At 36.4% G+C, this 26,605-nt stretch overlaps 1 protein-coding gene and 1 long non-coding RNA gene across 2 annotated transcripts; one reads left to right on the top strand and one right to left on the bottom strand.

Moving 5' to 3' along the window:
* Positions 1-2,842: 2,842 nt before the first annotated feature.
* LOC134527304 (uncharacterized) lies at positions 2,843-6,788 on the top strand. Its single transcript, XM_063359855.1, has 4 exons — positions 2,843-3,001; positions 4,199-5,641; positions 5,731-5,880; positions 6,609-6,788. The coding sequence occupies exons 1-4, from the start codon at positions 2,843-2,845 to the stop codon at positions 6,786-6,788; spliced, it is 1,932 nt and encodes a 643-aa protein (XP_063215925.1).
* Positions 6,789-19,407: 12,619 nt separating this feature from the next.
* On the bottom strand, positions 19,408-22,303 carry LOC134527306 (uncharacterized). Its single transcript, XR_010074151.1, has 2 exons — positions 21,672-22,303; positions 19,408-21,095 (listed from the first exon to the last, which is right to left on the bottom strand). It is a non-coding gene; the product is annotated as an uncharacterized LOC134527306 (long non-coding RNA).
* Positions 22,304-26,605: the final 4,302 nt, after the last annotated feature.

Genomic DNA, 26,605 nt, shown 5'->3' with positions numbered 1-26,605 from the left:
AAACAAGTTTGTACGGGACTGCGTGAGGAGATGTAAACATTGCCAGAGGCACAAGGCGCGCCGCACCGACGGGACAGCCCAGCAGGTACCCAGGCAGCCCACCGAGCCATTCCATACAGTCGCCATAGACCTAATGGGACCATATCCCCGCACGCCCCGAGGGAAAAGATTTTTGTTGGTGGTGACAGACTGCTACACGCGTTGGGTGGAGGCCTACCCCCTGGCGAACATCCGCGCCGGCACCATTGCACGCAGCCTGGAAACGGAGTTTTTTCCTAGGTGGGGGTACCCCCGGGTCCTGTTGTCGGACAATGCCACCCAATTTGTCGGGCGCCGGTGGGCGCAGCTGGGGAGAAAATGGCGGGTAATCCTACACACCACCCCCGTGTACCACCCCCGCGCGAACCCCACGGAACGACGCAACCAAGAGGTGAAGGTTCAACTGCGGTTGAGGCTCGCGGATGACCACGCCCAATGGGACACGCACATCCCGGACGTTCTGTACTGCATCCGGCGACGGGTGAACGCGGCAACCGGCGAAACACCAGCCACCATGGTCCAGGGGCGGAACCTCACCCTCCCCGGGGAATATCACGTGCGGCAACAACAAACGGACCCGGACGTAGAGAGCCCCGAAGGACGCCTGAGGCGATTGGCCGAGACGCACGATAGGGCGCGACGTAACCAGGCAGCTTACCAAGCACAACGCACACCCGAGACGACCCGCCCGCCCCCTGAACTGAAACCAGGCCAGCTGGTTTACGCGAGGCTCCACCCCCTCTCCTCCGGCCGACGCAACTTCTGCGCCGGCCTGGCGCCAAAGTGGTTTGGCCCGGTGGCGGTGGTCAAGGCGGGGCCCACGGCGGTCGTGATAAAGTTACCCTCAGGCCGGGCCGCGAAATATCACCGGGACGATGTGCGCTTGGCACAGGAAGAGACGGAGGCGGCGGACGAGGCGGAGACGGGGCAGGAAGAGACGGAGGCGGCGGACGAGGCGGAGACGGGGCAGGAAGAGACGGAGGCGGCGGACGGGGCGGAAGAGACGGAAACGAGACGTGACGGAGCAGGGACGCGGCAGGAAGAGACGGAGGCGGCGGACGAGGCGGAGACGGGGCAGGAAGAGACGGAGGCGGCGGGCGGGGCGGAAGAGACGGGAACGAGACGTGACGGAGCAGGGACGCGGCAGAGAGAGACGGAGGCGGCGGACGAGACAGACGGGAGGGCGGCCGCACAGCTGGTCACGTCCACCCCAACAGACGGGGACGGGTTCAGAGGCTTCCCGGACCTGGGGGCGGGACAGGCGACGCCCCTCGCAGTCACAGATGTCCGGCCGAGGCGGCTGTTCGAAGACTCGGGGAGTGACGTCTCGCCTTTCAGGGGATTTCTCAGGGACACGCCCGGAGTGACGGAGGGCCAGTCGACATCCCAACCACTGATAAGGTGGCCGGAGGAAGTAGAGAGTAGGCCGGGTTCGCCGGACGAGCCATTATGGCCGCTGCATTACTCGTTGGCAGACTCCACGTTCAGGGTACAAGAACCGAACCGCAGGAAGATGAAACACCGCGGGAAGAGAGGGGAGACCGGGCGTCACAAGACCCAGTTCCGGCTCCGCGATACACGCTACGACCCCGAGGGATCGCGAGGAAGCACAGCTGTTGTTGATAAGGGGGCGACCACGCCCACAGGCGACCCAGCGGAAACGTCGACATGACCGGCTATTCGAGGGGGGGGCAATTGACGTCAGCCGGGGCTACGCCCCATGAGCCTAGTCAGTCTCCGTTTCCTCAACATTCCTCTCCCCTTCCCCGGCATTTGTACCGCCATGTACGTAGTCGTGTGTTTGAATTGCGCGCCACGAACTACCACAAGAGGGCGCTTAGAAGCAGTGCGGCGATCCCTAAAATTGCTATGTTAATATTAATTGTAAGCCTTTTTGTTGTTTTCATCCATCTTCGCCCCAGTGCTGTGTAGTTTACTTGTGTTTCTTTAATTTAAATAAGTTACCTTAAATAACTATAGACGTTGCCCGGGCGGACCCGAACAGGCACGGACTTGGACGAGGATAGGAATGCTTTTATATGAATTATCATTAAATAAGTAAATAGTAACAAACTTTCCATTGTCAGTAATTTTTATATATTTTTAATGTTTATCTGTAATTTACTCAACTTTCGCCGGGGCACGGAGTCGTAGAATACAGTAACGGTAATTGTGTTGGCGCGAAGGGCGCCATGTTGCCACCTGCGAGCGATGAGCTCAGCCGAGTCCATCTTCATCACTGACCGAGAGCAGACGCGCCAGCACCCCGGGGACCTCAACCTTTGTTCATCACTGACCAAGTAATTTCTGTATCGTTAATTCTTTTTAAATCGCTTTCGTTCGTCATCCTCGGGGCAGCTCTCGGTCAGCGGGCTGTTTAATTGATTAATTGTCTCAGTCGAGTTTTTTTCATCACCGTGTAATAAGTATACTTTGCAGCATGGCCACGTGTGTGGACCATGCCCTCACCTAAACCGATTCGTGCCTCAGGCTTTTTAACCGTGTAATGTGTAACGTGTAACGGGCGTGTAGAGAGACGTGTTAGTGAAATTAAATCTGGAGAATAAATATAAAGTGAGTACTTATTTAATCACGTGGTGAGTGAGTCTAGGAGTGTGGCGTGCCCGACGCCTAGAGCGGGCCAGGTCTGGGTAGCTAGGATAGAAAGGGCTGGTAACTCGTCCCCACTTGGGCTACGTCACGCCCTGAGTGAGAGACTCCGCCGGGTCCACGTGCCCTTCCACGTGGTGGCGCCCATAGTTAACATCTCGAAATCACCGGCAATGCGCGATCAGCCCTCAAAATGATTTTAAGAAATTATGTTCATGAAGTTCAAGGTGAAACCATCAAGATACCAAGAGGTAAAGTAACTTTAACAAAATCTGCAGTGCCAACTATTTTTCCAAACTTGCCATCATACTTGACACAGCGCAAGCCATACAGAAGAAAACTAGAGATGAGTGTAAGTTCATTTTTGAATCAAACACAATACTTGCTGCAGTTACGACCATTTAAATTTAAAATTTCAAAGTAACCAAAATCTCACTTTAAACCATTTACAGTTGCTGGTGGCATTTTTACTTTTAATGAAAAATTTTTACCACACAGTACTCAAGTGGTTTTTAAGATAATTACTTGATTTTATGCTACAGCATAGCATAGCATAGCTGTGAATTTTGTGTGTGCATTATGATTGTTTTTTTGCATTAAGTCCAACAAAATATTTTTTTTCTTCATGGCAGGGGAAATTAACTTACCTTTTTTTTTTCTCCACAATTTTTTGGCTGTTCAGGAACATTGGATCTGCTGTAAAACAATTATGGCAGCAAAGTGCTCTATTTGCAGGGCAGGCATCACATGATATTTTATGTTATTTCATACCTTTTAAGTAAAACATAAAATTGAAAGAAATACATTTAAGTTTTATTAAAGGTATATAATTGAGAATCGTAACATGAAATTCAGTTAATCTATATTCACTTAAAGACTTGACTATAATTGTCTGTTTAAAATTACCTTATTCCAGTATAATTTGCAATGTTTATTAAAACTTGGGCACCAGCACAATTCAGAAGAAAAAATTAAAAAAAAAAAAAAAAAAAAAAAATGAAATCTAACACATTACAGATGAAATTCTTTTAAATATTTTGAGTGCATTACAATAGGAATAATAATAATTTTCAAAGTATTTGCTTTTCTATAAAACAAAACCTATGTGAGTTAATTTAATCACTGTTAAGTAAAGCTTTAAGGGAATTTTAATTTCAATCTGAAAATTCATTTACACTGGGCTTAGAAAATCCTATTTTATCACATAACAGTTTACACATACACACATCTTTAAAGAATACACAAATGTAAATAAAGTCAAAACAATCTTCATTGGAATCTGTAACAGATCCAGTAGTTCATAAAAGAAGGGATCATATTAAAAACTGTTTGTGAGATTAAAAAGAAAAATTCTTGTGTTATTAACTACTCAATTACCACCTCAGATTTGTTACTAATTGAAACACATTAGTTTTTGGCAATAATTTAAGTTATATCAGAAGCATAAAATAAATGTATGAAACTAGGTAAACAGTGTACTTTTACTGAATAGTTATTGTTAGAAATATATAGCAAAATAATAATCATGTTTGAACATTCTTGTTTTCAGAACATTGATAACAAAAATTCTGTCAAGATAGCTCGCTTAGAGCCACAAAGTGCCAGCTCCCCAAGCACCACAAAAAACGAAAATGTGTGGCAGTGGCTAATATCAAGGTCTCTTGATAATAGTTGGGGCAGAAAAATAGAAAACAATGCTTCACTGACATATTTCTACTACCGAAAATCTGAGCAGAACAATGCAGATTTGTTAATTAAAGTTGTTTGGGAACGTGACAGTGCTCAGCCAAGTTTGTACATTTGCAATCGTAAAATAAATATGAGGAGGTTAAATTTTAACTATGTCCATACTACAGACAGCATTTTGTTACTTCTCAGAAAGTTGGAAATAATAGAGTTTTGCAAAGGGGTAAATATCAAAGAAATAACCAGCATGAACTCACCTCAAGTGTCATTAAAAATATTAAGTAATGCAACAATATGCAATGGAATTTTGTTTAGTCCAAAATGTTGCTTTGTTTCAAATGAAGTTTGCCTACACTGCAAATGCTTCAAAACACGATTAATAAGTAAATCTAAAGTTCCACGAAGATGCTTTCTAACTAGAAATGTGAAGCGTTCGGTACTAAAAGAAAGATCTGCCATTACAATGATAAAACACTTACAAGGAAAAAACAAACAGCTTTCTACTACTGCTTTACAAGAGGCCATAAACAATTTGCCAGAAAAACAGCAAGAAGCTGTAAAACAGTGCTTTCATTCATGTACGTTGCAGAAAAATTCTTTTAGTAAGAAATGGATACTGGAATGTATTCTTATGCGATGTAAGAGCCCTTCTTTGTACAAGCATATTCAAGAACAAAAAATTCTTCATGTTCCCACAGTACGCACTATGAACACATACATCCGAGGTATAAAGGCAGAATGTGGCATTTCAGATGATATTCTGCAGTGCATTCAATGTAAACTGAAATCCTTGCCTATAAGAAAAGACACAATTGAACGTCATGGTGTACTGCTGTTTGACGAAATAAGTTTAACACAACATTTGGATTTAAATTCAGTGTCTGGTACAATCACAGGGTTAGTGGACATAGGTTCTAATACAACATACACACAAATCTCTCAGTATGCTGACCATGGTTTGGTCCTATTCTTTCGGCCATTTATTGGTAACTGGGGCCAGGTTGTTGGTGTGTATCTCACCAAAAATGCAGCCCCTGGCAATGTCCTTACAAATTTGGTTCTGGATGCTATTGTGAAACTAGATGCAGCTGGTCTGTTTGTAGACTGCGTAGTGTGTGATGGAGCAACAACAAACCGTTCAATGTGGAAAAAGTTTGGTATTGGCATAAAAGATGAGAAGAAAGTTTGTAATTCAGTTACCCACCCATGTAGTGAAACAGGCGACAGAAAGTTATATTTCATTTCTGATGGTCCACACTTGTTTAAGTGCATAAGAAACAGATGGCTTAAATCACGTGTATTTAAGGTTAGTTTTCATATGTAAAAAAAAATTGCTGACATTTCAATATGATTATTTGATTGTTAAAATCTGTTACGGAATTTGTTTTATTTAAGATCGGGATGGAAGAAGCATGCATGAACCACTTGGAACTTCTACTGAAGTATGACAGTAAAGCGGCAGGCCTAAGAATGGCCCCAAATTTAACATATAAACATGTGCAGCCAAATAATTTCCAGAAAATGAGTGTTACTCTCATGAAGCAGGTAACTACAAATTGCTGTACAAATTATGTAATTTCCATAATGCAGTTATTCATAATAAAAGTTCTACACATCAAAATTTAAGCGATGATGGTACTTGTCATTGTTTTCTTTACCGACTAACTACCAGTGGCACTAATGAATTTATGAACACAATTTTCTTTTACTTCCAAGAGCATTTTTGGGAATGAAATGGGAAATATGGGCTCGGCCAATTTATTCACATCCTGTGCACAAAACACATAAAAATTATTTTGTAAATTAAATATATATACTTGTTTTATTAAATAAGTACACAAAAATAATTTTATAGACAGTTTATTTTTTACCAATAATTATTTTTAACATGGGGAGACAACAAAAGTTTTACTAAATTATTTTGATACCACTCAAAATTAAAATTAAACTTACTAGGCTACACTAGATGTTAAATTATTAAGTTACTTGTATTGGGCATTGCATGAACTGAAATAATCCAATAATCACTGATGAAAACATTATATTTAAGAACTAAAAAAATTAATAAATTGTATGTCACCAGTATAGTTTTATATTTAACATTTTTTTTACAAACAACCTAGCTTAATAATTTAATTTACATTATCACACAAACACAATACATTTGAGGGTAATTACATGATTAAAACTGGTTAGAAACTTACACGAAACTCACATTAAAAAAATAATTTCTTATTGCTGTAAAAATTATAATGAAATTTTTATGCTTTTAGCTTTTCAGCATGGAAACAGCTGCAGCTTTGAAGTTTTACAGTAACAAGCCTGGTCTAGAAAATATTTCTGGCACTGTAAATTACATAGAAAAAGTTGCACAAGTTTATTCCATACTAGACAACAACAAACCATGGAAAGGCCTGACTGTTGGATCAGATGATGAAAAGGTAAAACTCTAAATTTTGAAATATTTCAATATTATGTCTGTACATAACAAATAGGCTACTCAGAATTATTCGTTTAGTTATTTTTTATAATAACTGATATAAAAAAATACAGTAATAATTTAACATTAAAAGAAATATTTGCTTCTATTCATAAACTGCACTTAACAAAAATAAAGATTTTCCTGTATTGAAACATGAAAAATACTTAATGAATAATGATTCTTTGTTTCTTATGTAGACACTTCGTGGTTTCTTGGAGTATATTGACATGTGGGAATTATCCACCAAATATCAGCCAGAATTGTTTCTTTCACCATCAACAGCCTGTGGAATAAGAGTAACGATAACATCAATCATTGAGTTGTCACATACACTTAATTCTATTGGCTTTCGTTACCTTCTCACATCAAAGGTAAACCAAAACATATTGGAGGTATGTATTATTTAAAAAACATTCATAGCTGATTTTTTAAAGCAAATAATAGCTAATTAACTAATCCTTATTTGATGTCTATAGGAAAAGTTCAATATTGCAAATGGAATTTAATTTTTTTGCCTTATAAAATTTTTAATAATTATATTTGGGAAAGCAGAAAAAATGTTATGAAATGCAGGAAAGTAATCAGTGTTGAAAATGAAAAATAGGGACAAATTTATGGACATATCAATTGTGGCATTCCCTGCCTCTGAGCACCTGGTGACGCCAGAGAGGGCAGGAGCAAGAGACACTACATGCCAAGGGACAAATTAATTCTAGTGCAGGCTTAGTAATACAAATTCACATATTATTTCACTGATTTTTCCAGCACAATTTAATATATTTAAAAACAATCAGCTAGTAATTTTATAACGTGATAGTTACAATTTCTTATATTACTTCTCTAAAACATGTGTTTTGATTTCAGTGAAATTCCATTGAAACATAAGAAATACAGCTTTGGAGCTTCATTATAAAAGTTCACAATTTTAAAACATATTACATGGGTATAGAATTATATGTTTCAATTAAGTGTGGTACTTTGCAATGAGATTTCAATTTAAATAACAAATAATTAAATTGAGTCCATCACTTACAGCATAATAAATAAGTAAATTAAATATAACAAATCCAACTTAAAACCTTTACACATATCTACCTACATGTTTTATTCTCCACTCTTATGAAGGCAGCCATGTCGTTGAAAATCTGAATTGTATTGTTTTGTCCAGTTTCCATTTTAATACCTAATAGATAATTCTTATAGTTCTGCAACTTACACATAAAACTTGTGTGTCTTAAGTAACACATCACAAAATATTAATGCTGATAACCTGTTTTTGTCACTTTTTGCAGCACTTCTTTGGTTTGATACGGCAGTGCAATGGTGTTAATATCCATCCCAGCCCCAGAGAATTTCTATTTTCAACAAGACTGTTATCAGTATACAATTTGGCAAAACCATCCAAACATGGAAATTGTCCAACTGACACTGAGACTCAGTTACAAGTATTGACGACACTGGAAGACATTGCTAAAGTTGAGATAAATAAACCAAATGTAATTGATGAAGAGCTGGACAAATGGCTACAATCCAGTGAGTCACATGTCACTTTCGGAGTACACAACTCATGCCTAATTGACCATGACTACGTAGCATCACATATAGATGATATTGTTTTCTACATTGCTGGCTATGTTGTACGTAAGATTAAAAGCAGATATCAGTGCTCTTCTTGCAATGATTCTCTAATTGGAAAATCTGACGATCAGTATTTTTCAAAATATGGTTTGGTAATTGATCTTCGTAACCAAGGTAATTTAATTGTTCCATCACAGCAACTGCACAATTTCCTTTGTGAAATAGAAACAACTGTGCAAAGCACATTAAAACCTGACAAACTTAGTGCCGACCATTTATTACATATTATCAGAGAGGTCACAGCCAAAATAAGTACACAAAGTTTGGGCTGTGTTTATCACGAAGAGGAATTGCTAAAGTTTATTATAAAATTCTACTGTACAACACGACTTCATTTCTACCTCAGACAAGTAAACAGGAATTCTAAGCAGCAAGTAAAGTCTTTCACAATGCGTAAACTATCCAAAGTGTAAAACCGCTACATAATTCACATTAATCATGAGCATGTGAATCCCAGTGTAATGTTGCATTTATGAAGCTCTATCTTAGCTTTATGTATTCATATTAACACAGTGCTGCCAAGTATTAAGTATTTTAAGTAGTTTATGGACCTAGAGCACATGTTTATTTGAATTAGTGTGTTTTAGAGATGAAGGATTTTTTTTAATGTCACCTACAACTTTGCTAGGCACAAGTACTCTACCTACTACAGAAAAACTTTAAGGCATGAACAATAATAATGTTTGGAAGCCAAAATATTCTTAATTGTAATACTTTCTGATAAAACAGCACAAGAGGAATGGAATACACCAAGACATATGAAGAAAAAAGCATAAACCTTGTTCAGTATGAAGTTGTGTATTCATAGAAACATGGAAGACCATGTTAATCAAGTAATGTCATCAGTATAAACACTTGCAGATATCAGTGCTCCTGAAGATGATTAATTTGTTTGCATCATCATGTTCAGCATCTTTACAGAAAAATATGACACCATGGTTATGGTACTAGAGAGCTCCAATACAATTATCAAATCAGACATTGTAAAAAAAATTAGTAAACAATGTAGCAAAGAATGTTGGTTCTAATCTTTCTGAAACCTCATTATTTGCAGTACTAAAGACAAACATGAGTACAAAAACTGGAATGTCTATTCTGGCACAAGTACCCAGATAACTAGAAGGAAAGACTGGTTAGAATATTATATGAACACTAGCTGCCCGACCCGGCTTCGCACGGTTGTATTAATGGGGAAAAAATGAGACCAAATCTCCTATTTACAGTTATAATAAATGAAATAAAATGAAAATTAATTAATTTTGACAAAAACTTAATACAATGCTTTGTAATGTACCGAAGAAAAAACGAATAGCACCGATGGTTTCCCGACTCTCAAGCACGCAACGTTGTCATGGAAACGAAGTACCCACTGTTTCCCGGGCTTAAACACCAATCAACATTGATAATCAGTTTATTATTAATTATAAATTATTAAGACTATTAATCGAAATAAAAACTACCCTATCTCTCAAGTTGGAAACAATTACACATAAATGCCAATTTTCATCAAAATCGGTTGACTTGGTAAAGAGTTCACTGGACCTTTTTAGAAATCAGATGTAGTTAGTAATTGTCTTCTTAATTTGAATAATTTATATCACTTTCAAATCCCGACCGACTTTGTTCTACCAGTGTATAGTTATTTACCTGTATATATCTAAAAATTGGTGGTCTGTATTTAATGAGTGATGAGGACTACACTAACAATGAAATAGCCGTTGCCATGGAGACGAATGAAGCATCAACAAAGCAACAGCCGTTGCCATGGTGATTTCCTACCAAAAACTGGAAATAAAAAAAAAAATTTAGGGGTGGACTACCCCTAACATTTAGGGGGATGAAAAATAGATGTTGGCCGATTCTCATAGATACCGGATAAGCACAAAAAATTTCATCAAAATCGGTCAAGCCGTTTCGGAGGAGTATGGCAACGAAAACTGTGACACGAGAATTTTATATATAAGATTGCTCAAAAAAAGTTACGATTGCAAACAATGACATTCTCTTAGGTGTAGGTTAAGGATAATTTGTAGCAAAGCAGAATGAAAGTAATGGTGCTATAAAAATAAGCATAGTGGTATATGTGCAACAGAGTTCGTCAAACATTCTGTCTACAGAATGGTAGAAAGAGGTGTTATCATGTTTTCTGAGTTATAGTGTACAAGTATGACTTTAGTGTACAAGAAGAGTTTGAGGCCACAGCAACAAATATTAGTGGATTATATAGGCTGAATGAAATAGCTTTGAATGTGGCCATCATAAAAGTAATGATCGCTGGTACCACTAATGTGGTGTCGCCTCTTAAGCACAAAGTTCTGGACTGCTGCACAGTCTTATCGTTGTGCATAAGGCAACACTGAGATTTGAGTGGTAACCATAACATTATATGGTGGAGAAATGAAGCTAAAGGTGTTCAAGTCTCTTGAGAGCTTTCATTCAAGAATCTGTACCAAATATTTCATGGCTAAAATGATTCTGAAACTATTTATTTAAGCCATTTTCACTCGTCTGAAGATGGAGTCCAAAAACAAAATTTGGAAACAGAATTACTCATCCTTTCTCACAGTATATTCTCAAATTATTTTTGTAAACAGATACCACTCTGATATCTGGAGCGGTTGTTAAACGTGTGGTATTTCCTGAAGCTCTGTGCATCATATGTGGTGCCCTGGCCTACACAAAGTATAATGCTAGGTTAGTGGCAAGAGGGCTCAGTCAAGAGTATGGTGTGATTACTTAGAGACAGTGGCTCCTCTAGTGAGCCATTCAACAATTAGGACTTTTTGATAGAGGTGTTAGAACGGGATATAAATTGATAAAAGCTTTTCTTTATGGTGATTTGGAGGAGCAGATATTCACGAAACCACAAAAGGATTGCAAAGGCAAGGTTTGTAAGTTAAATGAGGCAATCCAAGGGTTTGGAATTAAAAAAAACAAACCAATAAAACAAAATATTTGAACTTGGACTTACAAGATTGAAACAATAATCCTGCATTTATAAGAAAAGAAATGTTGTCATTGATTTTTACATTGTTTGTTAATGATTGTTTTGTTCACTAAAGATGAAGCTGAATATTAAAGAAATGATGGAAAAGCTTAGTAAGTGATTCAGGATTAAATATATCAGTGATACACAGGAATGTTTTGGAACAAGATATGTTAACGAAAAAAAAAACAATAAATATAAAACAATACATGATAACCAAAGAAGATACACAGAACAAATCTTGGAATGCTTCATTATACGCCAGATACCATCAACAATAATGTACACAAGCCTATGAGAGAAGAGGCAATTATAAAACCAAACCAATTAACATTTGGTTGGATCAATTTTGTATTGAGCCATCTTTACTAGACCACACATTTCTCATGCAACAAATGTTTCGAGACAGTTAAATTTCATTTTCAGCATGGGCCAAAAGAGTGTTAAAAAGTACCATGGAGTATGCCCTAGTGTTCCAGAGCTAGATTTGAAATTTTTACAACATGCGTGAATGCTGATTTTATCAGCCAGTACATTAAGGGTACATTTTAGAGATAAATAGCCTATTTCTCATGTTGGTATAGTCAAAAAATGTTACTACTACTACTTGTTAGTTGAGTTGTAGTTAATTAGGTTTCTATGTTCCTTTTCGTTTATGACTTCTGCCAGCATGATGACTACAGAAAGAAAAAGAATGTATTATGTTTCTATATGTATTGGGTTATAATGACTTATTACAAGAACAGTCAATATTGAAGAACATGTGCATTACAAAATAATGTATTTTACATTAAAACAATTCTTTTAGTTTTGCCCTTATTAGTGCAAGAGTTAAGTGCTGACTCATTCTAGCTGCCACTGAGGTGAAGAAAGGGTGCTGATTGTTAACAAAACATAAACAACCAGCTTGCTGCACATTTCTATTTTCATTTCTTGCACAATGTCTACACCAGTTAAGTTGTTTCAGTGACAGTTCTGTCAGATTCTATCATGTGCTGCTAAGAGAAAAAGAGCACAAAGAAGAGTTAGAAGTTACAAAAATGAACAGTCAAGAACTTAGTACGTATATTTGTGATATTATTTATTAAAATGTTATCAATATTGTTTACATTTACTGCATTATTATCTTTCAAATGATATAGGGCTGGCTTTATATCAGCCTCCTATATACAACAAATGTAGTGCAAAATGTGGAGCCAGTAAACATAGCTTTCTTTTACTTATTTAACAAATAATGACAAATGGTTATGGACACTAATTAACTTTTTATTCACAACTATAAGAACACATCCATGCATTGATTATTAAAAAGTTATAAAAAAATGCAATTTCTTATACACTACAATGTATCGCCCATACCAATCACAAAATTTAGCTCTACCGTTCAGGCCTCTGACACTTGCTGCTTTGTAATATTATTTAAGCTAATTTTAATGTGATAGTGAATTTTATGTAATTGTCTTTGTGGTTCCTTATTATTTTTTCTTTCAACTTTTGCAACATTGCAAAGTACCTGTTGCACTAACAGAAAACTTAGTGGACCTATGTACATATTTAATTAATATTTGGTTCTATAAGCCTAAGTTTCAAATTATGATAATAACTAACATTAGTGTTTGTAGCATTTGTAAATAATATTCATTATTGATAACTTAATTGTAGTGTCAATTAACTTATTTGACAAAATGTAATAATATATGGATGTATTTATCGAAAGACGTAGGTACATATTTTTAAACAGAAAATGTTTAAGCCTAGGAATAATGTTTATTTGTAAGTAAACAATTATTTAAAATCTTTTGATTAAAGCCATTAAGCCATTATAGAGGAAATTTTTTAGAGAATGCTAAAAATAGTAATTGTTTTACTCATAAGTAACAGTTACAAGAAGTTATGCCCAGATTATGAAGTGGTGCATTATTGACTCACTGACATAGACTACATATAAGTATTTGCAAAATGTCAAATTTGGAATCCTACATCATATTCTATTTCTCTGTATCACAGACAAATAATACCAAAAACCGTTTTCTTGTCATTAAAAATGAGATATAAATCTTTCACTTGACGTCGTACCGACCATGGCCGTTAAGCCCGTGCTCCGCACCGCCAGTACCGTATCCCGTTTTCGGAGCGCGCCCCTCGCCCAGCCGGATTGAGTCAAGCGAGCGCCCCGGGCGTGACCTCAATTAACTGAATTAAACATCAGGACACGAAACCCCGGGGGCTCGACTACGGAAAACAATTCCCAAACGAAGCTTTAGAATGAAATTAAGTAATCACAAGCAATGAGCAAGTGAATCGTAGAGACTCCGTGCGTGCGCGGCTCGCACAGAACAGAAAACAATCCTCGTTACTAGCCACAGCGGCTACTGGCCTTGATTAATTGGCCTATGATAGTGGTCTAGCCAAACTAAGGGAATTCAAACCCAAACAGTGCACATTGAAACAATTTGTATTTAAATTTACAGTCGCCAACTTGGTGCCACTTTTTAAATTAATAAATCAATTAAAACAATTGTTAAGCCTTAGGCAAATATTTACCAGGTGCAAAGTTTTAATCAAGCACCTGGAGCATGTTTTTTACTCATCATATAACAAATTAAATTATTATAAGTTTTCGGTGCCGACTCACAAAGAAGAGAAAGTTTCTCTTCCTTGCGAGGCGGCCATGTTCGGCAGTCTCCAACCACTCCGCGCCGGGAACAGACGTGTGTCCGTGGGCAGCATTCAAGTTTGTTTCATTGATTATTTTTATTCTGTACTACACCTTCAAATTTAAATCCTTTTATTAATTCATCGCTGCCCACGTCGACTCTGCGCGTATTTTGCGGAACTGGGCCTATCCCGACCGTCGTCATTGTGATACCACGCTATGCATCGTATCACGGAACTTACGGTACTGGCAGACTCCAGCGAAAGTATTTTTAATTAAGGACGCCGTGCATATGCCTGCCGGCTGCACTAACGTAAGTGTTTCTCCGAACTTAGGAGCCCGCTCATAGAGCCCCCCCCTGCACCCGTTAACTTACGGCGCTGGCCGTCTCCAGCGAGCATCGACCCGCGTCCCGCGAGACTGCCGCGGTAACAATTTTAGTGTCGCGTAGTGTTGTGTTTTTTGTTAATTGTGTAACCGCTAGACGTCGCCAAGTGTTGGCGAGAGGTTTTGTAGCGGGACTAAATTAAAGGTAATTCTCACCAACTCGTATACAATCATTTTTCGTAGTCTCCCGTCCTCCACACGGCCGAGCGGCCTGCACAGCCAAGGGAGAACCATTCAGGTTAGATTCAAGCCGTGTACCTGGCGGAGCACGCGGGGGCAGAGTACCCACGACCCAACATCAACAGCCTAGCAGCCCGCTAGCGTGGCGCCCCTCTGGACAACAACAGCATCGCGACGCCCGTAGCGCCCGTCAGGTACCCCCCGGGCCTTTGAGGTCGGGTGACGGCACACTGTATTTACAAACAGAATATAACTTTAGTCAGTAAATAGGTCCAAAATATTTAATGTACAATGAAATTGTATTACAGTAACCCAGTTCATATGGCATGAAGCCCATAACAAATTAACTGCATTAAAAAAATGAAAGTTGTTTCAACCTTAAATGTAAGATATCACTACAGTGTACCCACCAAAACTTAACTTTAAAAATTTCTTCCTTTAAGCTAGAGCCTAAGAGACTCTTCCTAAATAAAGCAAGGATGTAATAATTTAAACTGCTAAAATTATAGACCCCATATAATAAATCACACAAAAATTTTTTTTTTTTTTATAAATGTTGAACAAAATGTTTCGGCATTGAACCCTTCAAAAAGTAAACCCAACATTCTAACCTAACCAATCATTCACTCCATTTCACAGTAATTTTAATGTAGCTAACCTAACATTTCTACTTGTTAAAACAGTATACTACAATAACATAATGATTTCTTAAATAATTTTTAAAAAATATGTCAAGAATTGTGATACTGTGAAAATGGTTGGTTAGGTTATATTTAGTAAGCTACATTTAAAATACTTAAATAGTGGGTAAGGACAGTTGGTTATGTTAGTTATATTACAACGATTGAGAAATTAAAATGGTCAGTTGAGTTAGGCTAGCTACAAAAAAAAATTGTAAAATCGTTTAGTTAAGAACCACCCCTTTAAACTACACATCCAATGGCACTGATTTAATTATTTAATTTTTTTTATTGAATATATTTGCCATCCTGCTTCACATAGTGCTAGCAGATTAAGCACAAAAGGAACATCCATTTACCTACCACATTTTATCCCTATTTCAAATTTTTAAACAAGCACAAATGCTGCAAGTAGATGGGTGCACAAGCTCACTACACTCATAGTTTTGAAAACAAAATTTCAGTGAAGCAATGAAAAGTTGGGAAAAAAAAATTATTTTTCTCTTAAATATCTTAGTAAATCACTAATGTTTTGTGTCCATAAATGTTAAATTCGGACTTGCTGTAACTGATAATGGAATATGGGATGTAAATTGTATTAGTGGCACGAATAAAAATTACGTTGTTAAGCTTGGAAAGACTGTCGCATATCCCGAGAAATCAGTCGAATAATAACCAAGTGAAAGGTTATTTATATTACGCTTGCTATATTAATAACAAGTAAATCTGTAATTTATCTGTAATTGAAGTACAAAGCTGACCTCAACTTCACTTTAGTTATTATTCGCCTAATTTCCATTAATCCGCGAATCAGCAACGTTAACAAACTAAAAAGTCGTTCATCACAATAGTATAGTTACTGTGATATCAAACCGATAAAAACACAAACAAACACATCTATTTTCATCCAGTCATAACTTATCTCAAATATTTGCTTACCTTCATATGCAGGTTCGATTGCTCGCGGCGAAACAAAAACGCAGTAGTTGTTATTTACGTATCCAAAAGCCATAAAGTTGTGAAATTCACACATTCTTTACGGAAGACTTGTTCAATATAATTCTTGCAAAAAAAAGCACATAACCAAATACCATACCGACTATTTTAATTGACTTCAATGCGGTTTTCTCACGTTCACCCTCATAAAATGGCAGTGTTGTGTTACCCTTTAGCTACGCCAGCGCACCTAGCGGCAGAAATTTTCCCTGTGCCAAACTCGCCCATAAGAAAAGCCGTTTTCTTCCTAACCTGTAGTAGAATTAACCTTAACCAAACTAAGGTTAATTCTACTACAGGTTAGGAAGAAAACGGGGTTTCTTATGGGCGAGTTTGGCACAGGGAAAAGTTCTGCCGCTAGGTGCGCTGGCGTAGCGAAAGGGTAACACAACACTGCTATTTTATGAGGGTGAACGTGAGAAAACCGCGTTGAAGTCAAATAAAATAGTCGGTATGGTATTTGGTTATGTGCTTTTTGTTTGCAAGAATTATATTGAACAAGTCTTCCGTAAAGAATGTGTGAATTTCACAACTTTATGGCTTTTGGATACGTAAATAAAAACTATACTACGCTTTTGTTTCGCCGCGAGCAATCTGCAATCTGCATATGAAGGTAAGCAAATATTTGAGGTAAGTTATGACTGGATGAAAAGAGATGTATTTGTTTGTCTTTTTATCGATTTGATATCACAGTAACTATACTATTGTGATGAACTTTTTTAGTTTGTGAACGTTGTTGATTCGCGGATTAATGGAAATTAGGCGAATAATAACTAAAGTGAAGTTGAGGTTAGGTAAGCCTAGTACTTCAATTACAGATAATTTACAGATTTACTTGTTATTAATATAGCAAGCGTAACATAAACAACCTTTCACTTGGTTATTATTGGACTGATTTTTCGGGTTATGCGACAGTCTTTCCAAGGTTAACATAATTTTTATTCATGCCACTAATACAATTTACATCCCATATTCCATTATCGGTTATAGCAAGTCCGAATTTAAAATTTACGGACACAAAACATTGGTGATTTACTAAGATATTTAAGAGAAAAATAAATTTTTCTTTCAACTTTTCATTTCTTCACTGTGAAATTTTGTTTTCTAAACTATGAATGTAGTGAGCTTGTATGGTGTACCTACCCATATACTTGCAGCATTTGTGCTTGTTTAGAAATTTGAAATAGGGATAAAATGTGGTAGGTAAATGGTTGTTCCTTTTGTGCTTAATCTTGTGCTGTTTTAGCAGAAAGTATTACAATTAAGAATATTTTGGCTTCCAAACATTATTATTGTTCATGCCTTAAAGTTTTTCTGTAGTAGGTAGAGTATACTTGTGCCTAGCAAAGTTGTAGGTGACATTAAAAAAAATTCTTCATCTCTAAAACACACTAATTCAAATAAACATGTGCTCTAGGTCCATAAACTACTTAAAATACTTAATACTTGGCAGCACTGTGTTAATATGAATACATAAAGCTAAGATAGAGCTTCATAAATGCAACATTACACTGGGATTCACATGCTCATGATTAATGTGAATTATGTAGTGGTTTTACACTTTGGATAGCTTACGCATTGTGAAAGACTTTACTTGCTGCTTAGAATTCCTGTTTACTTGTCTGAGGTAGAAATGAAGTTGTGTTGTGCAGTAGAATTTTATAATAAACTTTAAAAATTCCTCTTCGTGATAAACACAGCCCAAACTTTGTGTACTTATTTTGGCTGTGACCTCTCTGATAATATGTAATAAATGGTCGGCACTAAGTTTGTCAGGTTTTAATGTGCTTTGCACAGTTGTTTCTATTTCACAAAGGAAATTGTGCAGTTGCTGTGATGGAACAATTAAATTACCTTGGTTACGAAGATCAATTACCAAACCATATTTTGAAAAATACCTGATCGTCAGATTTTCCAATTAGAGAATCATTGCAAGCAGAGCACTGATATCTGTTTTTAATCTTACATACAACATAGCCAGCAATTTAGAAAACAATATCATCTATATGTGATGCTACGTAGTCATGTTCAATTAGGCATGAGTTGTGTACTCCGAAAGTGACATGTGACTCACTGGATTGTAGCCATATGTCCAGCTCTTCATCAATTACATTTGGTTTATTTATCTCAACGTTAGTAATGTCTTCCAGTGTCGTCAATACCTGTAACTGAGTCTCAGTGTCAGTTGGATAATTTCCATGTTTGGATGGTTTTGCCAAATTGTATACTGATAACAGTCTTGTTGAAAATAGAAATTCTCTGGGGCTGGGATGGATATTAACACCATTGCACTGCCGTATCAAACCAAAGAAGTGCTGCAAAAAGTGACAAAAACAGGTTATCAGCATTAATATTTTGTGATGTGTTACTTAAGACACACAAGTTTTATGTGTATGTTGCAGAACTATAAGAATTAGGGGAGAGGCGGCTAGTATGGCCCACTTAAGTAAAAATGACAATAACATAATAAATTACAGAAATAATTGTGCAACACTCTGTAACAAGAATACGTGACACATTTACTTTACAACTATAATGAAACATAAACTCAAATTCATAAAATATTACATATTTTGTATCATTTCATGAATGTATGCATTCACCATTAAGCGGTTGATGTAGGGTAGTATGGCCCATAACATAAAGCTATACCATATTAATGGAATAAAACACATTTTAAGGTACAGAAGTGCTAAAACACTGTACATTGTTTACAAATGAAGCCATTACTTAAGCAATTAAGTGTTACGTTTACAATAGTCGCAGTAGTAATACAAAGTATTATCAATATCTGCACAAAGTTCATGTGCCCACCCTTCACATGTACGACACTGAATCCAATTTTCATCTAAATATTCACCACAAACAATACAGTCAACATTTTCACCATTCGCTAAGTCCAACGAACCCTCAAAATGAGAGTTTTGCTGTTTACTTTTCGTCTTTACCATCATTAACACATTTGATTTAGTTTTTGCTCCTTTTGAATGTCCTGGCTGATCTCTCTGTTCTTTTTCCATTTTAATTGGTTTTTTTTTCCTGAGCTTCTTCTTTTCTGATTTCTGCGTTTTTTCTTTTCTATAAGTGCATCTTTTATTGGAGTTGAGGTCATAATCTCACTTCTTTCTGCCTTCCTCTTACGACTTGTCAGTCTTTTATCACTACACGATGGTAGAGGAGACAATTTTTAGAGGTTTTTACAAACTCGGAACAGCTAACACTAAGATGTGAATGTGTGTGTAGTTTCAAAGAAGTCTCAACAATTAGTAGAACAGCTGATACTTCAGACACCCTCGATGTATCAGGAGAAAGCACAGCAGACATCGGAACAGCAGCTGCAGCAGAAGTTCCAGCAAGCGATGGTACTGCAGCTGGGTCGCCAGGCACCCTTGATGGATCAGGAAAAGACACTGCAGATGTTTGAACTACAACAGTTGCAGAAGTTCCAGTAGTTGATAGAACAGCTAATAGGCCTACGTCAGTCGTCCTCGATGGCTGAGGAGATGTCATGGTAGAGGTTTGGACAGCAACTGCGGCTGAAGTTTCAGGTGTGATTGATTTCGAGTGGCTGAGTGATATGTTGGTTAACTCACTGCCTATGAAGTCCAAATAAGTGAATATTTGTGAATTCCAGGGATATATTCCTGTGCATCTGAAGCCATTTTCTGCTATTTCCAAACGGCTGGCTTGCCTGTATGCATCTGCGACCAATTTTGCGATGTCATATTCGTTTATCCTGAGTCCAAGATTGGCCCTCATCCACAAACTGCAAGCGACTTGGTAGGCACTCTGGGATACTTAGCATATGAACATGGTTTTCACGTGCATACATTATGACATCTTGTTCCTTGTGGCTGCTGTGGCCATCCAGGTTAAGTAAAACTGGATAATTTACAGTAGGCTTTGTAAATGAAACAAAATGTTTCAGCCATGACAAAAATGCTGGACCATTCATCCATCCGGTGGGGGTTGGGAAATGGCTACTTTCTGTAGGAGCACCAATCATTAGTCGATCATTTATTATCTTCCGGGGGAATATAAAAAGAGGTAGTATGAAATGACCTGTTGCACTCATACAAACATGAGTGTTACTGTGCAACCTTTCTCCCCCAAAGTCATTTTCCCAACTTGGCACTTTCCTTTAACTGAAATCACCATCTAATTTTCGTGAACGCATGTAACCCCTGTTTCATCTGCGTTATACATTTTAGATGGATGAAAAGAATAGTCTTCTTGAAGCTTCGTAAGTTGATCGAAAAATCTTTCAACTTGGGGTTTGTTAAAACCTACTGATCGCATTAAGCTAGTTGATTGTAGTTTTCGATGACTTAGCTCGGGTTGTCGTTTCATGAAACCCATATAAAAATCTTTCCCCGAATTTACTTTCCCTGTTGAATCTATGAGGCAACTTCAAACTTTCTGCTAGTTCGTATGCAAGCTTTAGGAATTCATGTCTCGATAATGGCATAAGTCGTGCATCCAAATATTTCATATGCCTTAAAAGCTCGTTTTCATACATCTCATCAAAAATTACTTTGAAGCTTCCAAGCTGAGGTTTCATTTCCACTTGCGATTTTGTTCTTACAGCCAAAATTTTTCTTCGTAAAGTGGTTCTGGGAACATTATGACGTTCTGCTGCTGCCCGAACCGCTATTTTGTTTTCCAAAACATCTTGCACAGCTGATTTCATCGCATCTTCAGACCATTCTCCTCGCCCTTCTCCAGCGGACTTCTTCTTAAATTTAGGCATCGTCCCTGTAATGAATTAGGCCTAAATGAAATCAGCATGGGCTATGAATAAACACTGCCCGATAATAAAAGTTTAAATTTTCTAACTTTTTCTAACTGCAATTTACCGAAAATTAATGTCTTACAAAATTTGTCCCTGAAATAACTTACTGAATCATTCTGCATATTATTTTCAGACTTAATAAACATTCTTAACAAAAAAACTGTTAGGGACAAAAGAAAAACATAGTCTGAAGTAAACCAAAAGCAAGGTAAAGATTTTCTTAATTCGGAACAGCCTTAATTTTGAAATAAAATACAAACTGCGCTCATTTAATGGGGTCAAGAATTTGATATTAACTATTTTTGGTATAACTTGCGACTCTAAAATATGTTTTATGTCCACTAACTTTGGATATGCACTGATATTTTAATGGCCCATACTACCCGCACATAGCATGGTCCATACTACCCGATCGACATTACTGGAAGAAAAATAGCGCTTAACTTAAAGGAACGAAAATATATCTTTAAAAGTCTGGGGATATTCCCTACACATAGTGCACTACAATCACAAGTTAAAGCGATAGTTAAAATCCTTACCTATTTCCACTCAGTTAATCTCAAAAGTTATTCGAAACAGCAGCCGAAACGAGTAAAACACACAAAAAAAAGTTTCTTCTGACGCACAGCAATGACAACTACCAACAGTTCGCAAACAGTACACAGGCGTGGGCTCTGCATACACACCTCTGTACCGTGCTGTTATCTAGCGGCAAGTGTGTGAACTAATGACTGGGCCATACTACCCGACGTGCCGTACTACCCGCCACTCCCCTACCTATTAGGTATTAAAATGGAAACGGAACAAAACAAAAAAATTCAAATTTTCAACCATATGGCTGCCTTTATAAGAGTGGAGAATACACCATGTAGATATGTGTAAAGGTTTTAAGTTGGCTTTGTTATATTTAATTTACTTATTTATTATGCTGTAAGTGATTGCCTCAATTTAATTATTTGTTGTTTAAATTGAAATCTCATTGAAAAGTACCACACTTAATTGAAACATATAATTCTATATCCATGTAATAAGTAATGTTTTAAAATTGTGAACTTTTATAATGAAGTACCAAAGCTGTATTTTTTATGTTTGAATAGAATTTCACTGAAGTCAAAACACATGTTTTAGAGAAGTAATATAAGCAATTGTAACTATCACATTCTAAATTACTAGCTGATTGTTTTTAAATATATTAAATTGTGCTGGAAAAATCAGTGAAATAATATGTGTATTTGTATTTACTAAGCCTGCACTAGAATTAATTTGTCCCTTGGCATGTAGTGTCTCTTGCTCCTGCCCTCTCTGTCGTCGCCAGGTGCTCAGAGGCAGGAATGCCACAATTGATATGTCCATAAATTTGTCCCTATTTTTCATTTTCAACACTGATTACTTTCCTGCATTTCATAACATTTTTTCTGAGGTCCCAAATATAGTTATTGAAAATTTTATAAGGCAAAAAATTAAATTCCAATTGCAATATTGAACTTTTCCTATAGACATCACATAGGGATTAGTTAATTAGCTATTATTTGCTTTAAAAAAATCAGCAATGAATGTTTTTTAAATATACATACCTCCAATATGTTTTGGTGACCTTTGATGTGAGAAGATAATGAAAGCCAATAGAATTAAGTGTATGTGACAACTCAATGATTGATGTTATCATTACTCTTATTCCACAGGCGGTTGATGGTGAAAGAAACAATTCTGGCTGATATTTGGTGGATAATTCCCACGTGTCAATATACTCCAAGAAACCAAGAAGTGTCTACATAAGAAATAAATAATCATTAAGTATTTTTCATGTTTCAATACAGGAAAATCTTTATTTTTGTTAAGTGCAGTTTATGAATAGAAGCTGTCTATAAAATTATTTTTGTGTACTTATTGAATAAAACAAGTATATATATTTAATTTACAAAATAATTTTTAATGTGTTGTGTGCACAGGATGTGAATAAATTGGCCGAGCTCATATTTCCCATTTCATTCCCAAAAAAGCTCTTGGAAGCAAAAGAAAATTGTGTTCATAAATTCATTAGTGCCACTGGTAGTTAGTCGGTAAAGAAAACAATGACAAGTACCATCATCGCTTAAATTTTGATGTGTGGAAATTTTATTATGAATAACTGCATTATGGAAATTACATAATTTGTACAGCAATTTTTAGTTACCTGCTTCATGAGAGAGACACTCATTTTCTGGAAATTTTTTGGCTGCACTTGTTTATATGTTAAATTTGGGGCCATTATTAGGCCTGCCGCTTTACTGTCATACTTCAATAGAAGTTCCAAGTGGTTCATGCATGCTGCTTCCATCCCAATTTTAAATGAAACAAATTCCGTATCAGATTTTAAACAATCAAATAATCACATTGAAATGTCAGCAATTTTTTTTTTTTACATTTGAAAACTAACCTTAAATACACGTGATTTAAGCCATCTGTTTCTTATGCACTTAAACAAGTGTGGACCATCAGAAATGAAATATAACTTTCTGTCGCCTGTGTCACTACATGGGTGGGTAACTGAATTACAAACGTTCTTCTCATATTTTATGCCAATACCAAACTTTTTCCACATTGAACGGTTTGTTGTTGCTCCATCACACACTACGCATTCTACAAACAGACCAGCTGCATCTAGTTTCGCAATAGCATCCAGAACCAAATTTGTAAGGACATTGCCAGGGGCTGCATTTTTGGTGAGATACAGACCAACAACCTGGCCCCAGTTACAAATAAATGGCCGAAAGAATAGGACCAAACCATGGTCAGCATACTGAGAGAACTGTGAGTCTGTTGTATTAGAACCTACTTCCACTAACCCTGTGATTGTACCAGACACTGAATTTAAATCCAAATGTTGTGTTAAACTTATTTCGTCAAACAGCAGTACACCATGATGTTCAATAGTGTCTTTTCTTATAAGCAAGGATTTCAGTTTACATTTAATGCACTGCAGAATATAATCTGAAATGCCACATTCTGCCTTTATACCTCGGATGTGTGTGTTGATAGTGCGAACTGTGGGAACATGAAGAATTTTTTGTTCTTGAATATGCTTGTACAAAGAAGGGCTCTTATATCGCATAAGAATACATTCCAGTATCCATTTCTTACTAAAAGAATTTTTCTGCAACGTACAGGAATGAAAGCACTGTTTTACAGCTTCTTGCTGTTTTTCTGGCAAATTGTTTATGGCCTCTTGTAAAGCAGTAGTAGAAAGCTGTTTGTTTTTTCCTTGTAAGTGTTTTATCATTGTAATGGCAGATCTTTCTTTTAGTACCGAACGCTTCACATTTCTAGTTAGAAAGCATCTTCGAGGAACTTTAGATTTACTTATTAGTCGTGTTTTGAAGCATTTGCAGTGTAGGAAAACTTCATTTGAAACAAAGCAACATTTTGGACTAATCAAAATTCCATTGCATATTGTTGCATTACTTAATATTTTTAATGACACTTGAGGTGAGTTCATGCTGGTTATTTCTTTGATATGTACCCCTTTGCAAAACTCTATTATTTCCAACTTTCTGAGAAGTAACAAAATGCTGTCTGTAGTATGGACATAGTTAAAATTTAACCTCCTCATATTTATTTTACAATTGCAAATGTACAAACTTGGCTGAGCACTGTCACATTCCCAAACAACTTTAATTAACAAATCTGCATTGTTCTGCTCAGATTTTCGGTAGTAGAAATATGTCAGTGAAGCATCGTTTTCTGTTTTTCTGCCCCAACCATTATCAAGAGACCTTGATATTAGCCACTGCCACACATTTTCGTTTTTTGTGATGCTTGGGGAGCTGGCACTTTGTGGCTCTAAGCGAGCAATATTGACAGAATTTTTGTTATCAATGTTCTGTAAACAAGAATGTTCAAACATGATTATTATTTTGCTATATATTTCTAACAATAAATATTCTGAAATTTTTTTATCACTATTTGTTTTACTTCAAAGTTATATGTATGTAAAACTAAGTATGTATGTATTTAAAACTGTGTACATGTAAAACTGTATGTATATGTATAACTGTAAATATGTAAATGACATGTTCCATAGCCTTATGGTTTCTACCAAAAAGAAGGCTCAATGGAATACAAATAAATAAAAAATAAAAGTAAACTGTTTACCTAGTTTCATACATTGTTTTATGCTTCTGATATAATTGAAATTATTGCCAAAAACTAATGTATTCCAATTAGTAACAAATCAGAGGTGGTAACTGAGTAGTTAATAAAAACACAAGATGATTTTTTTTTTTTTAAATCTCACAGTTTTTAATATGATCCCTTCTTTTACGAACTACTGGATCTGTTACAGATTCCAATGAAGATTGTTTTGACTTTATTTACATTTGCGTATTCTTTAAAGATGTGTGTATGTGTAAACCATTGTGTGATAAAATAGGATTTTCTAAGCCCAGTGTAAATTAATTTTTCAGATTGAAATTAAAATCCCCTTAAAGCTTTACTTAACAGTGATTAAATTAAGTTAAATAGGTTTTGTTTAATAGAAAAGCAAATACTTTGAAAATTATTATTATTCCTATTATAATGCACTCAAAATCTTTAAAGAATTTCATCTGTAATGTATTAGATTTCATCTTAATTTTTTTTTTCCTTCTGAATTGTGCTGGTGCCCAAGTTTTAATAAACATTGCAAATTATACTGCAATAAGGTAATTTTAAACAGACAATTATAGTCAAGTCTTTAAGTGAACAACTGAATTTCATGTTACGATTCTCAATTCTATACCTTTAATAATAAAACTTAAATGTATTTCTTTCAATTTTATGTTTTACTTAAAAGATATGAAAGAGCACTTTGCTGCCATAATTGTTTTACAGCAGATCCAATGTTCCTGAAGAGCCAAAAAATTGTGGAGAAATAAAAAAAGGTAAGTTAATTTCCCCTGCCATGAAGAGAAAAACATTTTGTAGGACTTAATGCAATAAAACTATCATAACACACACACACACAAAATTCACAGCTATGCTATGCTATGCTATGCTGTAGCATAAAATAAAGTAATTATCTTGAAAACCACTGAGTACTGTGTGGTAAAAATTTTTCATTAAAAGTAAAAATGCCATCAGCAACTGTAAATGGTTTTAAATGAGATTTTGGTTACTTTGAAATTTTAAATTTAAATGGTCATAACTGCAGCAAGTATTGTGTTTGATTAAAAAATGAACTTGCACTAATCTCTAGTTTTCTTCTGTATGGCTTGTGCTATGTCAAGTATGAAGGCAAGTTTGGAAAAATAGTTGGCACTGCAGATTATGTTAAAGTTATTTTACCTCTTGGTATCTTGATGGTTTCACCTTTAACTTCGTGAACATAATTTCTTAATATCATTTGTTCCTGAAATGTGTATACATAGTTGCTAATTACTTGACATAACAGCTGTGTTCAACATTTATGCCACATGCCACTTCATGTCCTGTAACACTTTGTGCTCTTTAAAAACTG

This window comes from Bacillus rossius, chromosome 1, assembly GCF_032445375.1.
Source record: "Bacillus rossius redtenbacheri isolate Brsri chromosome 1, Brsri_v3, whole genome shotgun sequence".
NCBI classification, from domain to species: Eukaryota; Metazoa; Arthropoda; class Insecta; order Phasmatodea; family Bacillidae; genus Bacillus; species Bacillus rossius.
Note: the sequence above shows the minus strand (reverse complement) of the source record. Positions and strands in the feature narration are given on the sequence as shown.

Bases quoted from the DNA above. Each gene is read 5' to 3' on its own strand.
- LOC134527304 (XM_063359855.1), top strand. From the start codon at position 2,843: ATGATTTTAAGAAATTATGTTCATGAAGTTCAAGGTGAAACCATCAAG. The intron at 3,002-4,198 runs GTAAGTTCATTT...TCTTGTTTTCAG, and splicing joins GAAGAAAACTAGAGATGAGT to AACATTGATAACAAAAATTC. The intron at 5,642-5,730 runs GTTAGTTTTCAT...GTTTTATTTAAG, and splicing joins TTAAATCACGTGTATTTAAG to ATCGGGATGGAAGAAGCATG.